This window comes from Penicillium expansum, assembly GCF_000769745.1.
Source record: "Penicillium expansum strain MD-8 chromosome Unknown contig142, whole genome shotgun sequence".
Classification (NCBI taxonomy): domain Eukaryota; kingdom Fungi; phylum Ascomycota; class Eurotiomycetes; order Eurotiales; family Aspergillaceae; genus Penicillium; species Penicillium expansum.
In genome coordinates this window covers 175,851-198,435 of record NW_015971169.1, presented here as the reverse complement: position 1 = coordinate 198,435, position 22,585 = coordinate 175,851, and the positions used below count along the sequence as shown (strand labels likewise).

General features: G+C 51.5%; 8 protein-coding genes across 8 annotated transcripts; 5 read left to right on the top strand and 3 right to left on the bottom strand.

Annotated features, from left to right (window-relative positions):
- Positions 1–1,547: 1,547 nt before the first annotated feature.
- On the top strand, positions 1,548–6,722 carry PEX2_041960 (PT repeat family protein; the record flags this gene model as incomplete). Its single annotated transcript, XM_016741471.1, has 1 exon — positions 1,548–6,722. One exon carries the CDS (start codon positions 1,548–1,550, stop codon positions 6,720–6,722), a length of 5,175 nt encoding a protein of 1,724 aa, XP_016603663.1.
- A 2,027-nt stretch (positions 6,723–8,749) lies between these two features.
- On the top strand, positions 8,750–10,723 carry PEX2_041950 (uncharacterized protein; the record flags this gene model as incomplete). The annotated part of the gene is made up of 1 exon (XM_016741470.1): positions 8,750–10,723. One exon carries the CDS (start codon positions 8,750–8,752, stop codon positions 10,721–10,723), a length of 1,974 nt encoding a protein of 657 aa, XP_016603662.1.
- A 280-nt stretch (positions 10,724–11,003) lies between these two features.
- PEX2_041940 (nuclear export protein Noc3) lies at positions 11,004–13,070 on the bottom strand (the record flags this gene model as incomplete). The annotated part of the gene is made up of 1 exon (XM_016741469.1): positions 11,004–13,070. One exon carries the CDS (start codon positions 13,068–13,070, stop codon positions 11,004–11,006), a length of 2,067 nt encoding a protein of 688 aa, XP_016603661.1.
- Positions 13,071–13,348: 278 nt separating this feature from the next.
- Positions 13,349–14,241, top strand: PEX2_041930 (ribosome biosynthesis protein NIP7; the record flags this gene model as incomplete). The annotated part of the gene is made up of 7 exons (XM_016741468.1): positions 13,349–13,366; positions 13,422–13,634; positions 13,690–13,752; positions 13,815–13,841; positions 13,897–14,079; positions 14,135–14,161; positions 14,218–14,241. The coding sequence occupies 7 exons, from the start codon at positions 13,349–13,351 to the stop codon at positions 14,239–14,241; spliced, it is 555 nt and encodes a 184-aa protein (XP_016603660.1).
- Positions 14,242–14,788: 547 nt separating this feature from the next.
- Positions 14,789–16,207, top strand: PEX2_041920 (defective in cullin neddylation 1 family protein; the record flags this gene model as incomplete). The annotated part of the gene is made up of 5 exons (XM_016741467.1): positions 14,789–14,872; positions 14,985–15,028; positions 15,376–15,449; positions 15,506–15,680; positions 15,775–16,207. The coding sequence occupies 5 exons, from the start codon at positions 14,789–14,791 to the stop codon at positions 16,205–16,207; spliced, it is 810 nt and encodes a 269-aa protein (XP_016603659.1).
- A 602-nt stretch (positions 16,208–16,809) lies between these two features.
- Positions 16,810–17,715, bottom strand: PEX2_041910 (Mpv17/PMP22 family protein; the record flags this gene model as incomplete). Its single annotated transcript, XM_016741466.1, has 4 exons — positions 16,810–16,860; positions 16,919–17,185; positions 17,248–17,523; positions 17,593–17,715. The coding sequence occupies 4 exons, from the start codon at positions 17,713–17,715 to the stop codon at positions 16,810–16,812; spliced, it is 717 nt and encodes a 238-aa protein (XP_016603658.1).
- Positions 17,716–19,561: 1,846 nt separating this feature from the next.
- PEX2_041900 (uncharacterized protein) lies at positions 19,562–20,044 on the bottom strand (the record flags this gene model as incomplete). Its single annotated transcript, XM_016741465.1, has 1 exon — positions 19,562–20,044. One exon carries the CDS (start codon positions 20,042–20,044, stop codon positions 19,562–19,564), a length of 483 nt encoding a protein of 160 aa, XP_016603657.1.
- Positions 20,045–21,021: 977 nt separating this feature from the next.
- On the top strand, positions 21,022–22,020 carry PEX2_041890 (uncharacterized protein; the record flags this gene model as incomplete). Its single annotated transcript, XM_016741464.1, has 2 exons — positions 21,022–21,158; positions 21,243–22,020. The coding sequence occupies 2 exons, from the start codon at positions 21,022–21,024 to the stop codon at positions 22,018–22,020; spliced, it is 915 nt and encodes a 304-aa protein (XP_016603656.1).
- Positions 22,021–22,585: the final 565 nt, after the last annotated feature.

The window sequence follows — 22,585 nt, the reverse complement described above, 5'->3', positions numbered from 1 at the left end:
AGACGTTGAAATTAAGCAAAGGAGTGAGACTGATACTGAACAACAATCACGCCAGACAAACCGCCTGCAGAGTCCAGCCATGAAGCATTGAGCACCAAAGGAAAAGTCAATTGCAAGCCACTACCTTGCGCTAAGCCATTACCTGGTCCATGTCTATCATAACAATCCTTATCTGTCAGCCACTCTGGTAATTCCTACCCAATTCTAGCTCAATTTCAAGAGCAATTACGGAGTTCGGAGTAGGTTCCTTTTAGCTACATTGAGCTAGATGATCCGAGAGTTTCCACATCTGGCTCCTGGCTATACGAGTTAGGAGAACATGAGATGACCATAATAGCTTTTGATTAAATTGCCCTCCACGGCTGTCCCGCGGATTCCGCCCCGGGGCCGGGAAGCCGACCACACCGCCCAGGGCGTACCTAGTTATGTATGTTGTATATCTGCTTCCTAGGTTCACGATAAATGAAAGTCGGTGGAACGGAGTTACGGAAGTCCAGTATTTCTGTAACCTGCAGGAAATCTCAGTTTAGTGCAGATTCCTGCAGCAATGGTCTTTTGAGCCGGAAATGCGGCTTCTGTGGGAGGGTCCAAGCTTAGGGAGGTCGCACGCAGCACGCAATGCACGAGAGCTACTAGTGTGAAGCACGAGCTTTCATTGTTTTGAGAAATGGATTCCCCAAATAGTACCGGAATATGTTGTGCTTTGGACGGAGTAGGAATTGTAGAAATAGTACGGAGTACTGCGTATAATATGGAGATCCGTGATGTTCCGCATATATGGGCCCCAAGGAAAAAAAAAAAAGCCGGAACATCAGCCAATCCACGGATGGGGAGACTATTGAAAATTGAACCTCCACCATAACTTATAGCATATTATTTTTTTGGGAGATCACTGCAAATAATGACTCAGAAACCATATGACAGGTGGATAAGAACCTTGCGGACTGCCTATTGGCGCTTGTTTATCAATTGGGTCTGCGTTTTTTTGCGCCCAATTTCTTTTTTTTTGGCCAATTGACAGCGTTGCCTTTGGGATTCCTGTGCAACCAGAGCAGAAAAAAAAGATACTTAGAAGTAGAATCATGTCCATCGTACGGTCGCACATGTTCAAGAGAAGAAGAAGCAAAAAAAAAGCCAAACAATAAACCTCGGCGATACAGCTTCACCGCATATTGAAAGTGGAGATGCGGATGAAAGAGGCCAAAAAGTACGAACAGCCATTGGGCGTCAAGCTTGAAAGATGCTCCAAGTGAAAGACGAAATGACTAAAGAGGAAAGGTGTAATGTATATGGTCACTATGCCAACTGTTTCCCCACTCTCTGAGCTGTGCCGTCAGAGGTTTTTTGTACTTGGGCTGAGATTTTTTTTTTCCCTTTTTCCCCTCTTCCATCACAATAATCCATTACCCTATTGCTCTGTGAGCTTGTGTTTTCTGTACACGAAATCTAGCGTTAAATCTTTGCTGGTCAAATTGTGAAAAAACCATCTCCCTAATACCCTCCCATCATCTTTTTACGACATTACGAATTTGAAACGAAAATAAACCATGGCCAGCGTGCAAGAGCCCCTTCTCCCGGAAAGCAATGTGCTCCCCAAAGATGCACCAGTTGAGCCTATTTCAGAGGATCTGAGCGAATCAACCTCTACCTTGGTTGAGCCCGACTCCACACAACAATCCAAAGATTCAACCCAACCCGAGGTCCCATTGACCGCCGCGGAAAAGAAGAAGGCCAAGAAGGCCAAGAAGAAGCAGCAAAAGAAACAGGAGAGCATTAGCTCCATTGCTGCCGAACAAATTCCAGAGTCTCCAGTCGCAGTTTCCGAAACCCAAACTGCAGAGCCTGCAGTGGAGGAATCAGCGCCAGTCGAAGCTCCTAAGGAGGCTGAAGCTGCTGCAGAGCCAGTTGCCGAAGTAGTGGCCGAAGAGAAGCCTGCAGCTGAATCAACCACTGCAGAACCCGAGGTTGCCGAGCCCGTCGCCGAGCCCATCACAGAAGAATCGAAGACTGAGGCCGTTCCGGAAACTGCCGCAGAGCCTATCGTCGAAGAATCTAAGCCCGTGGAAGAGGTTGCTAAGCCCACCACAGAAGAGCCCACGATCGTTGAGGCCGTCCCTGAAGTCGCCGCCGAGCCGATCGTCGAAGAGACCCCCGCTGTGGAAGAAACCAAGATCGCCGACGAGGTTGCTGAGCCTATCGCCGAGGAGAAGCCTATTGCCGAAGAAAAGGCTACCGAGGCCGTTCCCGAAACTGCCGCTGAGCCCGCCGAAGCCGCCGTGGAAGAACCCAAGGCCACCGAGGTTGTTCCTGAAACTACTGAAGCCGCCAAGGAAGAGACTCCCGCCACTGAGACTGCTGTGGAAGAAAAGACCACCGAGGCCGTTCCTGAAACCACCGAAGCTGCTGTGGAAGAAAAGACCGTCGAGGCTGTTCCTGAAGCTGCTGTGGAAGAAAAGGCCACCGAGGTTGTTCCTGAAACTACTGAAGCCGCCAAGGAAGAGACTCCCGCCGCTGAGACTGCTGTGGAAGAATCGAAGGCCGTGGAAGCTGTTCCTGAAGTCGCCCAGGAGGCGCCCGCCGTCGAAGAATCCAAGGCTGCTGAGGAGGTTGCAGAGCCCACCGCTGAAGCCGCCACCGAAGAAAAGCCCATCGAGGCTATCCCCGAGGTCGTCGCAGAATCTAAGGCCGAGGAGGCTGTTCCTGAAGCTGCTGTGGAAGAAAAGACCACCAAGGTCGTTCCTGAAGTCGCCCAGGAGGCGCCCGCCGTCGAAGAATCCAAGGTTGCCGAGGAAGTCGCTGAGCCCACCACTGAAGCCGCCACGGAAGAAAAGACCGCCGAAGCTGTCGCAGAGCCTATCGTCGAAGAGACTCCCGCCGTGGCCGAATCCAAGGTTGAGGAGGCTGTTCCTGATATCGCCCAGGAGACCCCTGCCGTCGAAGAACCCAAGGTCGAGGTTGCTGAGCCAGTCACCGAGGAGAAGCCTGCCACTGAAGAGAAGGTTGTCGAGGCCGCCCCTGAGGCTGTTGCAGAGCCCGTCGTAGAGACTCCGGCCGTCGAAGAATCTAAGGCTGAGGAGGTTGCTGAGCCTGCCGCTGAAGAGAAGGCTGTCGAGGCCGTTTCTGAAGCCCCCGCTGCTGAAGAATCCAAGACCGAGGAGGCTGTTCCTGAAATCGTCCAGGAGACTCCCGCCGTTGAGGAATCGAAGCCTGCCACCGAAGCCGCTACAGAAGAGAAGGCCGCTGAGGCCGTCCCTGAGACTGTCGCTGAGGAGACCCCCGCTGCTGAAGCTGTTGTGGAAGAATCCAAGCCTGTCGAGGCCATTTCTGAAACTGTCGCAGAGCCTGCCGTCGAAGAGACTCCTGTCGTGGAAGAATCTAAGACTGAGGAGGTTGCTGAGCCTGCCACCGAAGAAAAGGTTGTCGAGGCCGCCCCTGTGGCTGCCGCGGAGCCTGTCGAAGAGACTCCGGCCGTCGAAGAACCCAAGGTCGAGGTTGCTGAGCCAGTCACCGAGGAGAAGCCTGCCACTGAAGAAAAGGTTGTCGAGGCCGCTCCTGAGGCTGTTGCAGAGCCCGTCGTAGAGACTCCGGCCGTCGAAGAATCCAAGGCTGAGGAGGTTGCTGAGCCTGCCGCTGAAGCCGCCACGGAAGAGAAGACCGCCGAAGCTGTCGCAGAGCCTATCGTCGAAGAGACTCCCGCCGTGGCCGAATCCAAGGTTGAGGAGGTTGCTGAGCCTGCCGCTGAAGAGAAGGCTGTCGAGGCTGTTCCCGAGATCGTTCAGGAGACACCCGCAGTCGAAGCCGTCGTCGAGGAATCTAAGGCCGCCGAGGTTGCCGAGCCCACCACTGAGGAGAAGCCTGCTACCGAGGAGAAGGCCGTCGAGGCCGCCCCCGAAACCGTCGCAGAGCCTATCGTCGAAGAATCTAAGCCCGTTGAGGAGGCCGAGTCTGTCGAGGCTGCTCCCGAACCCGTCCAGGAGACACCCGCAGTCGAGGAATCCAAGGCCGAGGAGGTTGCTGAGCCTATCACCGAGGAGAAGCCCATCGCTGAATCCGCCACGGAAGAGTCTAAGCCCGTCGAGGCTGTTGCCGAAACCGTCGCTGAACCTGTTGTTGAGGAGACTCCCGCCGCTGAAGCTGCCGTGGAAGAACCCAAGACTGTCGAGGCTGTCCCTGAAACCGTCGCAGAGCCTGTTGTTGAAGAGACTCCCGCTGTGGAAGAGTCCACGCCTGTCGAGGAGCCAGTGACCGAGAAGGCGGTCGAAGAACCGGCTGTTGAGGCAGAGGCCGAGAACAGCGCTGACACCACCGCGACCGTTCCCGAGATTGCCACAGAGGCCGCTGCCGTGGAGCCAGCTGTCGAGGTTTCCGAGCCCAAGGAGGAAGTCATCTCTGAGCCCACCAAGGAGGTCGTCGAGGAGGCCCCCGTTGAGCAGACTGCCACTGAAGAATTGGCTGCTGAGCCAGTCAAGGAGGCTGAGGTTGCTGAACCTGTTCCCGAGCAGACTGTCGATGCTGCTAAGGAGACTACCGCCACCGAGCCCGCTGCTGAAGCAGTTGAAGAGCCTGCTGCCGTTGTCGCCGAGGAGGCCACTACTGAGAAGGCCCAGGAGCCTACTGAGGTCGAGTCTGTCCAAGAGACCACCGAAAAGGTTACCGCAGAGGAACCAGTTGTGGAGGAGCCTGTGGCTGAAATTGCTAAGGATTTGACTCCCGAGGAGACCCCCGCTGTCCCCGAGGCTGCTGCCGCTATCGTCGAGGAAAACGCCGCTCCTACTGAGGCTATCCCCGCTGAGACCGCCAAGGAAGTTGCCGATGAGCAGCCAGAGGCCACCAAGGCCGAGGAAGTAACTGAGCAGACTACCGAGGAGCCCGTCGCTGACAAGGCTGTTGAGGAGCCCGTTGCTGAGACCTCCGCTCCAGAGCCGGTTGTCGAGGACGCCCCCGTCGTTGCAGACGCTCCTGTTGAAGAGGCTGCTAAGGAAATTGCTGTCGAGGAGCCTATCAAGGCTTCCACTGATGCTCCTGCTGTTGCTGATGCTACTGCCGACGAGGCCGAGAAGGTCGAGGAGAAGCAACCCGAGGTTGAAGCCGTTGCTGAGCCAGTTGTTGCTGAACAGACTGAGACTGCTGTCGCTGTCGAGGAGCCTGTTTCCCAAGACGCCGAGCCTATTGCCGCTGAAGAGAAGATCGTGGACGAGCCTGTGACTGTTGCAGAGACTGTTGAAGTTGCTGCCACCCCTGAGCCTGTGGCTGAAGTCGAGGCTGTTATCGCTGAGCCCGCTGTTGCTGAAACTGCTGCTGTTGAAGACAAGGCCATCGAGGAGCCAGTCACTGCGGCAGAGGTTGTTGAAGCTGCTGCTCCTGAGCCTGTGGCTGAGGTTGAGGCTGTTATCGCCGAGCCCGCTGTTGCTGAAACTCCCGCTGTCGAGGAAAAGACCATCGATGAGCCAGTTGCTGTTATCGAAACTGCGGCCGAGCCCACTGCTGAGCCTGTTTCCGAACAGACTCCTGAGGTTGCACCCGCTGTCGAAGAACCTGCCACTGAGGCACCAGCTACTGAGAAGGTTGAGGATGTGAAGGAGCCTGCCACTGTCGAGCCCACCATCCAAGCTACTGAAGTTGTTGAGGCTCCAGTTGTGGAGGAACAGGTCGTCGCAGAGCCTGCTAAGGTCGAGGAGCCTATTGAAGCTGCTGCCCCCGTGGAGCAAATTCCCGAGGCAGCTCCAGTGGAGGAGTCTACTAAGGAGCTCGAGCCTGAGACCACCGCGGTTGAGGAAGTTGCTATTGAGCAGCCCGCCGTCGTTGCCGAAGAGGCCGCAGCCGAAGCACCAGTTGTTGCTGAGGTTGTTGAAGAGCCCGCACAGGAGACTGCCAAGGTCGAGGAGCCCGTCCCAGAACAGTCTGCTCCTGTTGAGGAGACCGTTGTTGCAACTGAGGAACCCTCGAAGGTCGAAACCGTCGAGGCCGAAGTTGTGGCTATTCCTGAGCCGACTGTCAGCGCAGAGGAGCCCGAGGTCGTGGCTGAGACATCCGATGTGAAGGAGTCCATTCAGCCCTCCACCACTGATGTTGAAACCAAGCAGGAAGAGACCGCTGCTCCCGCTTCTGAGGAAGCTTCTGCCAAGGATACTGGCATCAGTGCCGAAATTCTTGGTGCTGGCGCTGCTGGCGTTGCCGCTGTCGCCCTTGCTGGTGCCGGTGTAGCCGCTCTTGCTCACAAGGAACCCGTTACTAAGGCTGAGACCCAGCCCCAGGTTTCCGCAGCAGATGCCCAGCCCGCAGACAGTAAGCCAACACCGTTCTATCTTTCACACCAGCAATCTGCCATATCGTTCGAAACTGATCCCGCTCTTGCAGCCCTTGCTGGAGACCGCGAAGCCCTCCTCAGCAAACTCAACCAGCCGTCTACAGATCAGTTGTCCACGGCTACCCAACAAGCAACCGTCGAGAGTGCCCCCGAGTCCCAGCCTGCCGCCGAGGCCAGCAAGGGAACCGCCGAACCCGCTACAAATGTTTCCGACGCCAAGCCTGCTGCCGAAAACACTCTTACGCCCAAGGATAATGATGAAGATGCTCGTCCAGCGAGCCAGAACCGGTCAGTGACTGCTGTTTCTCTAAATGGTGCACCTGACAGCTGGCTCAAAGCAATCTTGCGCACTGTCTTTGTGAATTTCTTTGGAGCCATCTTTTCACCCTTCCGGCGTGGAAAGGCCTCGAATTAGACTGTATCTTGTGTTTTCTGTGCTTTGCCTTCTAGCCGATTGTTTTTATTTCCTTGCTACACTTTTATCGGAGAGAATTGTGGTCATGATGCAGAATCTGCCTTCAAACAAATGTACTGACTTATCCACCAGCAATTTGTTTTGGTCCGCAATTTTTGCTGTGCCTATCCTGGCGATTCTCTGGCGTTCATTTGTTTGAACGCAGACAAATGAGCTTTGATCTCCCTGTTGGCGGTGCCGACAGTACTGCCGGAGGCGGTCGGTGACCTGGTCACGTGCCCCCTAGAGCCCTGGGAACTTGAGCATCAGTACCCGTGGCAGTACGCAATTACGCGTGGCCATACGAAGTATACAACACAACCCAATTCTCTTGGTGGCTCCCAACTCCTCTCTCTATATTCCCCTGTATTATCTGTTTCTGTTCTCTATTTACGAATTCCATTGCGTCTTGCTTGCTTTGATTATCTCTTATGGTTTATGATTTCCTTTTGTCGTCTCCAATGCTATGTTGGTATTGGCATGGCTGGCCGCTCTTGATGGATCTGTCTGACTTGCTATGTATCCAGTATACTTAATGACATGAATTTAATGAATCAACTTATACTTATAACTTTCTTTGTGCCTGTTTGCTTGTAGTCCTGCCTGTAATTCCTTTGTTTCTTTGCATATGCGCTTGGTTCTATGTTTTGGACTTGCTTTGTTCTTTGGCTGGTTGTACCTCGCTTGCTGTTCCCATTGTGTCTGTAACTGCTGCCAAAAGTTGTATATAATCCATGACTTTTTCGTTCCTTTCTGAATATATTTGCTTTTCTTTCCCGATGTGATGCCGGCATCCATAGATTCAATGTTCAACTCGATGGGTGTGGAGAGTGAAACAAAGAAGGCCCGGGCGATGAGGCCTTGGTTAATAGTTCCTTCGATATTGGGAATATAAGCGGTGAAGAGCATCCAGGCAGTCGTCATTTCCCATTGGGGTCAATATAGATGGCTGCTATCATGTATTGCTGGGCACGTGCTCGGTGTTGTTGCCTCCCCCCCCCCCCTCAGGATTGTCTCTTCGGCTTCGATTTCGTCTTGTTATTGCCACACGCGTCTGTTTTCCTCGCTCTTTTTTCTTCCAACCATCCCATTTCACATCTTTTTCATCTTTTTCACAACTTTGCTTTCAAGATAATCAGAGAATATGGCGAGAAAGAGTCAAGGTTAGTATAATTCCTTCAATCCTCCAGCCTTCGTCACCTTTCATCTCATGGAGTGTCTGTTTCGACAGACTCAGGCCTCACTGTCGACCGAGTTCATCCACAAGACTGAGCTTTTCCTTCGGGATTGTCTCTCTTTCTGTGGTATTGAGCTTGGTTCCTGAGAATCAGGTCTCTTGTTCCCTTTGAGCTTGAGCCTAGATCTTGGGAATCAAGTTTCTTCTCCATGAGATTGAGCCTGGCGCCTGGGGATCAGGTCTCTTGTTCTCTTTGAGCTTGAGCCTGGCTCTTGGGAATCAGGTATCTTCTCCATGAGATTGAGCCTGGTGCCTGGGGATCATATCCTTTTCCATGGAATTGAGCTTGGTTCCTGAGAATCAGGTCTCTTGTTCTCTTTGAGCTTGAGCCTAGATCTTGGGAATCAGATTCCTTCTCCATGGGATTGAACTTGGTTTCTGGGGATCAGGTCTCTTCTATATGAGCTTGAGCTATTCTGCCTGTGGAATCGGACCTCGGCTTGGCTCCTGGGAATTGGGGTCTTTGCTAGAGAATTGGGCACGATTCTTTTGAATCAGTCTTTCTCTAGCATTGGAATTGGTTCTTTGGAATTAAATCTCTTTCTTTGGCATTGGGATTGGTTCCTTGGGATCAATTACTTGCCTCTGTGCAAGCAACCCTCTTCCTATGGCAGTCCTTTCTATAGAAGCAGGTTCTGTGGGCAAAGCAATTGTTCTTTGCTCATAGGATATGCTTCGAAAGAAAGAATAGAAAGAGATATACTCAAAAACATGAGAGATGTCTATCACTTTGATCTCACATAGTCAATTGATGGCTTTCACTTCTAGTTCACTTCAAATCAATAAGGGTTGGGATGGGTCACTGACACTGGAGATTCTTATAGATACCGATTCGGAAGGTCCGCGCGGCCGTACTGGCCGGCCTGAGACACCCTCCTCCTCTGCGAACTCGTCTCGTTCTCGGCGCAGCAACCTCTCCCAGCAGGTACACTTTGAAGAGCCCGAGATGTGCAACCCACTGGCATCTCCCCGTTCTGACGTGACTGTCACTGCAGTCCCAGTGCCTGTGCCTGACAAGTCGACCAACCCTAGGGTTGGCGTGCCTTCGACGAGTGTTTCAGAGAGTAGTGTGCAGTCGTTGGACCCGTTGCCCGCTTCACATGACAAGCGCAACGCGTTCTCCCAACGCAAAACAAACGTCTCTGCTCCCCCTCCCTCCCACCTTTCTCGTCCTTCCCTCCGTTCTTCCCTCCGTTCGTCTCTCCGTTCTTCTTCCATCCCCCCTGTTCCCCCCATCCCCGCCTCCATCCTGAAGAACCGACCTGGCAACATCGCCATCAGCGAACTCAAACCTCGCTCTTCTTCTGCCCCACCATCTCCACCCAAGATGGCTGACAGTCCCAATGTTCCGGAGGGCAACAACAAGCCACTCCCAGTGTCTCCCTCCACCAGATACGACCCGCACACACCCAGCCCTCGTACACCCATCTTCAGAAAGGATGGCATGCGCCGTCCCAGCCTCAGTCCTTTAGAGCGCGCTACCGGTGCCAGTTCTACCGGTGTCAGTCCTTCCACTCATCGTTCCAGCTTGACCCTCAAGGATCTTCCTGAGGCTCTCCGGTCTCTCCAGTACAAATATGAGACAGACTTCAAGCAACTGTCAAAGAAGATCGACAATATCGACAAGGTCGAAAAGAAAGTTGAGGACTTTGTCATGATGACCCGGGACTACATCCAGGACCAAATGGATGCCCAACTTGAGCGCCAGTCCGAGGTGACCTTCGAGCTTACCAAGGCAAAACTTGACGCGACTGAAGCCAAGGAGCAGGTCGAGGAGGTTAAGGAGCAGGTCGTGGAGATCAAGGAGCAGATCCACGAAATGCGACTCGAAATCAACGGACTCACCTCGTCTTTCAATGACCTGAGTGCCAAAGTCGACATGTGTCTCACTGGAATTTATGACAACACCGAAGAGCCATTCGTGGTCTACCAGCGTCGCAAGAACACAGAGATCGACGAAGATATTCAAGACATCGGAGATACAACCGTCGAGCAGGCAGCGCAGATTCTCTTCTTGAGACAAATGTTGATTCGCATTCAAGTCGCACTCAGAGTCTTGCAACGCGAGCACGGTCTGAACATTTCTGATGAGGTGGATAAGATTCTTCCTCCCACCCCTTTCCCTGTACGCGATACCGTTCCACCCACTGGCATCTTGAGAACTGTTGCCTCCGGGTCTGCAGCAACTCCGACAGCACAAGCCGCTACTCCAGCAAAGGGCCCTGCTCCAGCAAATGCCCCTGCTCCAGCAAATGCCCCTGCTCCAGCAAAGAGTGCCTCGCCACCAAAGACCGCTCCACCACCAAAGACCACTCCTCCCGCATCAGCTACTCCGCCAGCATCGGCATCGGCAAGTGGATCGGCAACGATCACTCCACCAGGGTCTTCCACCGTGAAGCCGAGCTCGATTCCTCGTCGATCCAAGAAAAGGAGCTCGAAGAAGTCCTCCAACGCATCCATCGGGTCTACTGTTGCGAAGGAGACCTCCACCACAGAGGAAGAGACGGCTCCCCCTGTGCCCACCCTTCCCCACGGGATTCGCCTCCCACTCGATGCTGTCCGGGATGCACCCCCCATCCCCCTCGCCAACATTCACCCGCTTTTCCGGGCACAATTCAGGGCCGGAAATGCAGAGGGCATCCCGGCGGCCGCTATCCTCCGGACCGAGGAGCCTTCGGGCCCCGGTTCCCCAACTGAGACTCGCAAGGACGAGGCCCGCAAGTAAGCGGCGCAAGTCCATGTCTCAAAAAGATACAACTACAAAAAAAACAGAAAAACAAAAATAAAAAATAAAACAAAAAACCCCGCAAAAAAAAGTACCCCAGAAAGAAAAAAAAGAAAAAAAAAAAAAAACGAAGTCTCACCTCTTTGTTAGATTTGGAGGACTCGGGGGGCCATGTAAAATTTTGTTGTTGTATATTAGCATGTCAAAGAAGATGTTTGATTACAATTTCCCAAGAGTAGATCGTAGCTGAATGTGCATGTAAAATTATTCAAAACAGTATTTACTTAGAAGAGGAAATCATCATCTTTTCAATCTCGACCGCCGACTCTCGCACCTGGGGACAGTAATGCAGACGCAACAGCTCACCCTCCCACACCGTACCAGCAAAGACATTGGTAGCTTCAATATCAGCAGCAGAAGCATTGAACACACCATCACCCTTGCGCTCCTCCGTATGCCAGAGTGAAGAGATACGACGACCGTGATATTTCGCAACCTGGTTCATGAGCGTAAGCGTCGCAAGAGCAGACTTCTCCGGCAACTGGAGAGAAGTCGTCATGAGACGCTTTGAGAAACTGGCAAGTCGGCTTGGGGGCGGGTTGCCGTGTGCGCGGGATAGCAGGGTTGGCTGCAAGCAGCGGAGGAGGAGGACCATCGGGGTCTGGAAGTTGACCTTGTTCTTGGAGCGGGACTCGGTGAGTTGTTTGCCTTCTGCGGAGGAGTTGGGGTCGGGGAGGCGGAGGGCTGTGTCGGGGTTGAACTCGACGTCTGGGTTCATGGAGAGGGAGTAGAGGGATCGGTAAAGGTGCTTGATGAAGAAGTTCAGGTCGAGGTGGAGGCCTGCGGCTGCTTTGCTGGCTTCTTGGCCTTCTAGAAGGGCGAAGGCAGTGACGGTGCAGAGCAGCGTCCTTCGGCGGGCGTCCCGGGCTGCGCTTTCGGCAATTGTGACATTGTCTTCGTCTTCGGAATCTTCCTCGTTGACGACTTCCTGGTCGCCTTCCACGCCCATCTCCTCGCGCTCAGCGTGGTTGATAAGGTCTTTCAGGGCCTCGAGCAAATCACCAAAGAAGTCCTGGTTAATAAGGTGGGCATATTTGGCCAGACCCTCAAGCACAGGGCCCATCAGTGAGGGAATGCGGAGCTTGAGAATGCGGAAATAGAGTCCGAACACAAGCTTTAGTGTTTCGGCCTGGTTCTTGTCTCTCTGTTCGTGCGATACCACTGCGTCTGCTTGTCGCATATCCTTCTCGACTTCCTTCCGCTCCTTCTGGACCTTGCGCTCTCGCTTCGTGCGGAACTCGCGCTTTTGCTTTTGCTTCTTTCCTTTTGGGGTTTCTTCTTCTTCTTCCCGGTCCACGCGGTCTCGAGACGCCTTCAAGTGGAACTCACCGAGCAAACGAAGATGGAGGAATGTGTCCAAGACACTGGGGTGGATGTGGAAGTCTCTGGCCTTCAACATCTTTGCGAGCAGACGGACAGCTTCGAGGGAAACGGTTCCATCGTCATCTTTGGCGAAGACATCCTCCATGGTTTCACGGCACTTGACATAGTCGGCATCAAGCTGTCTCCGTGCAAGGCGGTTGACCAAGATCTTCAGAAGCTCGCTGCGGAAGTTGAAGTGTGGCACGGCCAAGAGCATAGTGCAAGCCATCGAAATCGCGAAGCTCCTCAGTCCAGCGTCTGTGGGGCCATCTGCTTTAGCCGGCTTTATGAGCGTAGCAAGCTTCTGGACATAGGCTCGATATCCTGACACAAGGGACTGTTCGAAATCTCGGAGCTTGCGCACTTCTTTTGATACCCTGCCAGTCTGATCCTCTTCACTCAACGGGCGAATGCGGTATCCAGGGATGACATCCTTGTAGAGAGCCGCCTGTGAGGCCAGAGCTAGCTTCTTAACTGTGATAGGTGTGGATTTCTTCGACACCATCTCGGCCATTGTCTTGAACAGAGAGATGTGCTCCTCGGGATCCTCGTTGATAAGGGTTGCCATCTTTGCTAGCTCTTCCTTTGCCTGCAAGATTTGTACCTTCACCGGAATCTTGGGTGCTTCTTCCTCGGGTTCTTCCTCCTCGCCCTCGGATCCATCCTCCTCATCATCATCGGTACCCAGGAAGCTGTCGGTTTCCTCTCCCTGATCTTCAGGCTGTACTTCGGCCTGGACAAAGCCTTCCGAAGTTTTGATTGGCAATCGTGCGTTCTCGCCGGCTTTCTTGGCGTTTTTGCGTGGGCGGCGTTCGTAGTCTTGCTCAACATCCCACTCTTGGTCGGCTTTGGAGCGCGATGAGGAGTCCTCAACATCCGCTGGAGGACTCAATCGCCTGCGCTTCACCTCTGGACCACGCGCCATTTTGTAATTGAAGATATGGGGGATTGACGGTGGAATTTGCGGAGAATAGTAAAAAAGATCTTGAGAGTGAAAAGGCGGTCCCGAAAATTCTAGGCGGAAAGACAATTATTGCTCTGATTGGCTCTTCAAGTCCATTCCGTCGCTATAAATTTCAGGTCCGTTTCTTGGCGGTGAGATATTGCCCGACTTTGGTTTTTTTCTTGTTTCTCACTTCCCGACAATACAAGCTCGCTGCTACTCGAACCTTTTGCCATATTTTCAGCTTCGTATCCGACAATATGAGATCCCTCACAGAAGTACGTTCTGGTGTGACGGCCATTGACTGCTTTGACTAACTCATGCCTCCTTCAGGAAGAAACACGGACGCTCTTCACGAAGCTAGCTTCCTATACCGGCCGCAGTCTCAATTCCCTTATCACCCCGGCTGAAGATGGATCTATGAGTGTTTTCCGCTTGCAGGGATCCCGGGTTTACTACGTGAACAAGGAGATCGCCAACCTGAGCGTTTCATTCCCCCGCGAAACTCTCTTGAGCATTGGCACTATGGTCGGGAAGTTTACTAAAGTCCGTGACATTGCCTCTATTGTTATTTTGAGCAGTGATGCTAATATTCCAACAGACGGGCAAGTTCCGCATCAACCTGACAGCTCTGGATCTCCTGGCGCAACACGCCCGGTACAAGGTACGCATAACAATATAAGCATTACACCAATGCATAATGCTAACTCTATGTCTCCGTAACAGGTCTGGATTAAAGCAAACGGAGTGATGGTAAGCTTATTCCAACTTCTGACATAATCTGCTGTACCTTGCTAACAAGTTTTAGCCTCTGCTCTACGGCGGTTCAGTTCTAAAAGCCCATGTGGCTCGTTTCTCAGAAGACCTGCCAGAAAATGCAGGTGTTATCATTTTGGACTCCAACGATGTGCCCTTGGGATTCGGAGTTACAGCAAGGTCATCTGCGCAGATCGCAAAATTGGACCCTACCAGTATCGCGGTCCATCGTCAGGTAGGTGCAACTTAGCTCTGGGTTCTGACTTACTTTGGCTAACACAAACAAACAGGCCGACGCAGGAGAGTACCTTAGAGAGGTGAGTTGGATATATCTTCAAATTCTCGAGGACCAAAATGCTAACGCCTATATTAGGAGGATACTTTGTTCACAACCTAAGCAAATTCGACATGACACTGAATCTTACATTTTTGCACCTCGCAAAAGGCGTTTGGGAGTTTTACCTGATCTATTTGATCTTACAAAAGTTGACTGTACTTTTTACCATCGAATCCTGTGCTCATTGCTTCTAATGTGATGAATTGATGGCAAATGTTGACCAACAACTTCTCTGTAATGGTTACTATACGAAAATACATACTCTGAATACACACAAATCCATGTCTAATATAATTAAAATCAATAGTCATGCTAAGTCTATCCTTGGATGTATAGCCCAGGTGGTAGTTCCAAGGTTGATATAGGACTTTTTGGGAGACATGCTGAGTCAGCACGATGCCATCAGATCCATCCAACCTTGGAAAGGCACGGGACGATAACTCACTACAGACCTCGTAGCCCTGGTGTTTCTCGTATCTCCCAAGGCAAACAAAGTTTGTCCCATACTAACAATACACGCCCCGCGCTTTCAATCCCCCCAGTGTGTCTCCACCACTTCTTGCATTTCTTACATGCGTAGTGGGCACAAATACTGCCAACCCCCACCATGCCACCATACACAACCACCCAGAAACACCAAATCGCTGAGTTTGTCAGCTGTACACGGACAAAAGACTCTGTTGCTATTAAAGTGAGTAACGTGCACTGCTTTCCCGATATGTTTGCCCCGATGTGGTTTGCTTCAATATCTTCAGGCGCTTATGTCCGGTCACGTGGATCAAAGGACTAACTTTCTGATATAGTTCCTTAAAGCATGTGGTTGGAGTTTACCTCCAGCGCTTGATTCGTAAGTGCTTGTCATCACACTTGGACCGAACTTTCGTGTCTTTTTGAGTTCTCTGTGATTTGTCTCCAACCCAACCCCTACCTGGACATGCAAGATGCCAGCAGATAGCTAGGGCATCAAAGCTTCAACATCCGCTCTTCTCTTTGCAAGGCTTGTCGAAGTCTCACTTGGAGGAATTATTGATCTATCATCACATCATTCATCATCCCAAATGCCTCGAGTGAAGAAGACAAAGAAGAAGTGCTGGCCATTCCCTAGCCCCATGATAATATATCCAACCACCCCCAGCCAAATCATACATGGTCCCCGCTTGAAACACCCCAGTGCTAACGCTCTCGCTGAAATAGTTTCTTCGCCGCTGCGGCTGGCACTTCCGCAGTCATAACCTCAGAACTTACAAAGACCTTCGAAAGCTACCGAGGTACTTACCCATCCTTGACTGATGATTTTGCATCTGAAATACTCACATTCCCACAGATGACCCAGTCGACAGCCCAGATACCATCGGTATCACCCGAGCAATAGATTTCCTCGGGGATCTGAAAGTCGAGCTGGACGAAGTAACCTGCCTAGCCATCGCCGAGCTACTCCAATCACCATCGATGGGCGAGTTCACCCGCGAAGGATGGATGGAAGGATGGCTGAGAGTTCTGTAAGTGCAACTTCGTTAACGAAAACCCCCTTCCCTTCGACCCAGACTCAAACCATCCCCAATACCACGTCTATCCAATCTAACAACCCACAAGCTGCGACACCATGCCAAAAATGCAAGCTCACGCCAAGCTCCTCCGGGAACGAATCCCTCAAGAACCACACACCTTCCGACGAGTCTACAGATACGCATTCCCACTCTCACGAATGCAAGGACAGCGCAACCTGCAATTCGAAATCGCCGCCGAGCAGTGGCGTCTCTTCTTCACGACTGACCACGGCGGTGTGGCGTGGAACACGGCGACAACGCCTTGGCTGGATTGGTGGATTGAATTCCTTGAAGAGCGTGGGAAGAAACCTGTTAATAAGGATCTGTGGGAGCAGGTTGAGGTGTTTATGCGCAAGAGTCTCGAGGATGAGGAGATGGGCTGGTGGAGTCCTGATGGGGCTTGGCCTGGTGCGCTGGATGACTTTGTTGCTTGGGTGCAGGCTAAGAGGGGGAAGGGATCGGAGATGGAGGTTGAGTAAGGCGGCCTCTGGTTTATTCGTGGAGTTCGGATATGAGGGATTTATTTCTTCTCGTTTCCGGATGGGTTGGGTCATGGGTTGTGTGGCATGACTATTTACTCTTCGAAATCCATGTCTATGTACCTTACCCACTATTATCTACTGACACCCTTCATGTGTCTCAGATCTTTCATAGTTACGATCGAATTAACGATGGCCACGTTGTGCCCGTTTTATGTAAAGGGCAGTTGCATTTCTTTCGGTTTTATCTATCCCGACTTGCGTATGTATAGAAGTATAGATGGGCAGGGGTAAAAGCAATAGCGCGACTAGCTCAAATGGAAAGAAAAAATATATAATAACGATCTTCAAGGGGTGGAATTGAAATAAAACAGAGATATAAAGCCATTCGTCATGAGATTGAGTGATAACATCAGGGGGAAGATATCTGCGGGTCAAGATGCACGGGGGGTGTGTACATGGATTTAGATCAACACCGGAGAATAATAAACAAAGGGAAAAAAGATAAATCGGTGACTGCAAACGAGCCGAAAGAGACGACACACATAGGTCTTCAATGCGTCTTTCGGGTTTGTATGTAATCAATTGCGGACTCGGCCCATTTAAGGGAAGTCGCGCTTCTCGTAACCGGGGTCGCGACGCTGGTCGTAACGCTGTCGAGTCGTTAGCACTTAGGTCGCAATTGTCGCAATTCGGACTGTTGTATCATACCTTCCGGAGGGCTTCCAGACGCTTCTTCTTGGTGTGGGTGTTGACGTAGGTTCCAATGAAGAATCCAACAATGTTGAAGAAGGGCACCCAGGTGTGCTCGGGGAGGAACTTCTGAGCGAAGGCCAAGCACAGGGGCGAGGTGATCCAGCTGACCTTCATGACGGGCATGAAGCCAGCCCTAACGGTAGCGCGAACCTGGTGGATGGTGCGCGCACCGGCGATGATAGCCATGGAGGTCAGGTAGACGCTGTTCTGGATGGGGGAGATCTGGGGAAACGGGGGTATATTAGCAGAGCTCAAGTCAGGTGATCGCGGCGACGACAACATACGATCAGATTGCTAACGAGGATCTGGAGAATCTTGGCCTTGAGACTTGTGCGGCCGGCGAAGATCTTCTGCAAGATGCCAATAAGGAAGTGGCCGAGGGGGGCGCTGATGAACATTCCGTACAGCGACATCTTGGGGATGCGCGAGCTGAAGTAGTGGCCGTGCTTGCCGACATCGTGAGCGATCCACGAAGCCAGCAGTTCCTGCAGACCGGAGAGCACACCGGAGGTGAGCATCTTCGTGCGCAGAGGGTTCTTCTGGAGCTGGAGGAGGTAGGCCTATCGACGATCCATTCCCCGGATCAGTGTCGGTTCGATATTATTGGAGGAGGGGGGGTCGCTGCATACCTGAAGATACCCAGCGGCTGTATTTCCACCGGTCAATCGCTCACCGACGCGGTGCACGAGGTCTTCGGCCTTGCCGCCGCCCGTGACGGTGCGGATGGTCTCCTCTTGGAACTTGACGGACATTGTGATGATTGGAGGGGGTTGAGGGAGGACAGGATTCAGGAAGGATCAGGAGGGATCAGGAAGGCTCTTCAGATTAGACACGCTCCTAGTAAAAGTTAATAATTGAATAGGATTAATATGTAATGGATGATAAGGTGCCAAGTGGAGAAATTGGGAAGACGATGGGGGGTGAGACCCGGGGGGGAGGTGTCTTGTTTGTTTATGTTGGCCCGAGGGTGGCTGGGATAGGATGGAAGGACAGCCGAGGCTTTATTATAACTCACAACAAATATATCTTCCCACCTCTGTTGAATATATCTCCGATTAAATAAATTCTGTCGGAAGATTATATCCAGGAAATGGAGACGGCTATACGAATAGTCGGCAGATGGATCCCCGGCGAGATCCATTGGCGGAGCACATCGGAACCCCCCGACGGCTTTTGGTTGAATCCGGGGGGCTTTGACGGGCTTTCAACCCCTGTCATTTATGTCGTATAATTTTGTATATAGAATTTTATATATAGAATTAGTATTTTCAAATGGATCCCAACGATCAGTCTGGAAAGTTTTACAGTCTGTTGTTTTTGGAGCAATGCCCAGGGCTTCAATGGTCACGGGACACTGCTTACCTCTACGTAGACTTGCGAATTGTCTCATTTCCCATGTTTTTGTGATGAATTGCGTGATTGGTGTCGGTTACTCAAGACTAAATGAATTACGGAGTACAAATTACATACATGCGATGTAGAGATGTGGGGCTTGTCGATTCAGATCGTTTGTAGTGTACGGCGTACATATCCTGTAGCTAACTAGTTATGGAGTGCAACATATAACTACTACATTCTAACTAACTATAGTTAATTAGTCCGAGAATCACATCCAGCCCACGAGTCCATTTTCTTTTTCTTTCAGTAGAAAGGGCTCCGGAGGCAAAGTAATACAGGAGAATCACCGTATTCCTGCATAGTTAACAGACATAAAGCAAGCCCTTTTGCCACTCAAGCTCGTTATAGCTTGTGTCTTGTTCCAGACCTCAGTTAAATGTATAGATAGATTAGCGAGCAGCAACCGGCCCGGACCATGCACAGGGTTAGTGATTCTAATATCAAACATATAATGGGCCAAAAAAATAAAACCCTTCCCTCAATACAACTGCAATACAACTGCACTCCGTGCCGTTTGAACAGAATGGGTCGCGAGAGAAATGGTTACATGGGAAGCTTTGAATGACCGCGTGGTATCGCAGGCCGTCAGGATTATCGTCGTCGGGGTCATCGTCGGGCAAAACAAGACTGTCGAGCTTGTCTATAACCGGCGAACGAGTCAGCGACGATGTAATCGATCAAACGGTAGCGCACCTCAAGCATCCTAGAATCTGAGCTCTACACGCTCTCCCTTCATCATTTCATCTGTTCTCTGCCATTTCATCAGTTCTCTGCCATTGATTTGATTGAATACCTTCTTCGTTATCAGTTTTCATCACATCTGCATATCTCCGGCTGCTGGCCAAAGTATCAAGTCTTTTCCTTGTGTGCAAGCTTTTGGCAGCACACCAGCGTGACACTGTTCACATCCAAGCATAGCAACGTACTTCACCAACCCCAGTCAGTGGCGGAAGTCCCAAGCATCTTTTCTCTCTCCGGCGTGTAGTCCTTCAGGCAACACGGTGAGACATCATCATCACATTTTCTTTCTCATTCGCAATAATCCCACCTCTGTCGGGGACGAGACACCCCGACACGACACTACTCATGCCTTTGCCCCACTCCAACATGGAGTCGACTGAGCCTTCTGCTCTCCGAGCCGAGTCACAAGAGCCCCGAGACATCACTGACGGATACGGCGTATCCAGTGATAGTCTAAAATTAGTGGAATCGCTCGTCGCCACCGAGAGCGATGAATCCGCAGTTGACGTAAGCCCCAATGAGGGCACAGGTCTTGTTGGTAACATTCGACGATACCTCCGATTGCGCCATCACAACAACCATGAATCTGCCAGTCGCCGTGGTGGCCTTGGTCTTGTTCGGCAAAATGCCGGATTCGCCGGTCGCCACGGTGGACTTGGGTTCCGTCAGCGGGTTCGTGAATTCGCCAGTCGCCAAGTCGATAGATACCGTCAGCGACGGATGCTCAGACAACATGACAATGCGCTCGCCAGCCAGTAGGCTAGGGACATCTACCAAAATATCGAAGATCATCACTCGATGCTCAGACAAGTTGACAATCTGCTCGCCGCCCGCCAGATGAGGAACAAGCAACAAAATGTCGAAGACCACAATCCTCAGCACGCAGATGAATTGCCCGCGTTGGACCTTTTGCAGTTGCCGTATGATCCCCAGCATGTACATGGATCGGCTATGCCTTCCAAGTCCACAAATACAAACCCGCGCAGCCAGCTCTGTCCACTCGCACGAGGGCAACAGCCCATACCACACGGCCAGGCATTATGACAACAATGAACTTTAGGGCAGAAGGCACCTACGAGGCTCAATCGTTGTCAACGATCCGTGGTTTGAGTTCTTTGCTCGTTGTTACGGAAATGCCGGCTGTCGTACCAGCCGTGATGTATAAACGGTGGTGGATCTGCAAACGAGGATGCAGGCGGCGATGATGATGATGATGATGATACGGGGTGGAGGTGCTACCCAGGGGAGCAGGCCGCCCAGAGTATATGTATATCTTTCACTTGCCTTGCTACATTCATGGGGGAGGGTGAGGGGGGGATGAAGCCGGGGTGAGGAAGAGGTGGGGGTGAGGTGAGGCGGAAGTGAGGCGCAGATGAAGTGGCGGATGAGGAAGAGGTGAGCGGCATGTGAGAGAAGGATGAAGGGGGGTGGAACTCGGATTCCACATGTGAGAGTCGGGGATTATCCCTCAAAATGAAGAATCTCTAAGCATGATTCTAAGTAATAGTAAAAAAACATTAGAAAGATGTAAACCATGTACTCTGTATGTACGGAGTAAATGATATTAAATTGGGTATTCTGTGCGCTCAGATAGATAAAACTGAGTAGATACACCATTTCTGGGGTGAGCGGGTCGTAGTACTTCGTTTGCGTGACCTGCTTATGTAAAAAATTATGTATATTATAATACAAACTAGCAAGATAACTATGAGAGAAAAAAAAGGGATACAGCATATGAATATAGTCGAAGTATGTATACAATGTTGGTAGGGAGGTTAGGCGATGACTAAAATGCTGGGGGATAACACCTCGGAGATTAGATCGAACTTCCTTAAGTTCCGAGCCTCGGTTCCGCTTGTGCGATTCCACCCAACCTCAAGTACATTTTATTTCTCGTTTTCTCATGTTCATCATACACAATGTCCGACTCTGAACACCCTCCAGGCGAGGCGACCGATATTCAGGCGGGGAAAGCACCCGCCGGGAGCTCATGCGCGAAGCGACAACTGCTGGCCGCCTTGATAACGACCGATGTGACAATCCGCCGGCTGGATCTGTAAGGGCCCTTTCGATTTTGATATCCTAGGGCGAGAGCTCGGCGCGCGACACGGATCAAGAATATTACTGACCGCTCCCATAGACTACTCTCGGAAGCAGACGGGCAAGAGCGAGTACTAGCAACTGTTAACTATGTCGCCTCCATGCTCCATCACCTCACTGCGTCAGCGCCCTGGATAGCTTTGCAAACAAGGCTGGGTATACTTGCACGACTGAAAGGTCGTGTACCCACCAAGAACCTCACTCCCGCGTCGTCAAATTCGAAATTCGCGGCCCTTTCCTCCCTCGCATCGGAGACGAGATACAACTTGCGCCTGTTTGGGCTGCTCCCTTTGTGGATCTGGGGAGCTGAAACTCTCAAATCGCCGCCAGCTGATCCCATACTTCACGCCCTGACTGTGCTGCAGGTCATCTCGAACGTGATCTACCAGCTTCTTGAAAACGTAGGCTACCTTGCTTCTAAGGGAGTTGTCTCGAAGCGCTTTGTGGACAAATACGGAGGCGTTGCCAAATGGGATATTTGGAGTACTCGTGGATGGTTCGGACACATCTTCTTCCAGTTCTTCGTGCTCTGGCGCCAGAGTGTGCTGCGCAGACGGCGATTAGCTGCACAGCGAGCGGCTGCCGGCACGGTCGAGACTAAAGATACCAAGGCTGAAGATAGCGAGGCGCTGCGTTTGGAGATCCGGGGTTGGCGAAAGAGCATGGTGAACAACGTCATCTGGGCACCCTTGTGTCTGCACTGGTGTGTCGAGAAAGGCATCGGTATTCCTGACAGCCTGATCGGGCTTATCAGCTTCGGTGCCGGGGCTTGGAGTCTCCATGACTGCTGGGCTGGAACCGCACATCTTAAAGCATAGATATTGGAGCGTATGGTGGTCCTTGGCCTTTTCCTTTCTTCTTATTTGTACAAATCTCCTTTTACTTGCATATATACCTGATGTTGACAGCGCTCATGGGTTGCTATTGGCTTTGTTTTTTCTAGGTTTACACCAGTTTTTTTTTCAGAATTTTGGATAGACCTGACATGTTTGCTCCAATGGCTATAGCAGTGTTGGCGATTCCTTCGGTCTAAGCCTTTGCTAAAGACATCATTTCCCTCTGGACGTATGACCTTTCCCCATCATTTAAATTCGCATGGGTCAGATATGTCTCCATCCGAGGACTTGTCTTCGTTCAGTCACCCAGAGTTGGAATTTCTCTAATATTGAAGGAAGTGCACCGTGGCGTTGCTACAAGTTTGCCATTTATAATTGCTGTAGTTTTAAGCGAATCATTTCAGGGTTCTATCGGCTAAATGTATTATTTGAAGGACCTTGGTAACCATTGTTAACTAATTGTTTACTGTAGCAACTATCAGCTGTTGCCCCAGGCATCAAGGCTCCCAATCGACTGAGTTCCATGCGCTTCGTTGTGGCGGACAAC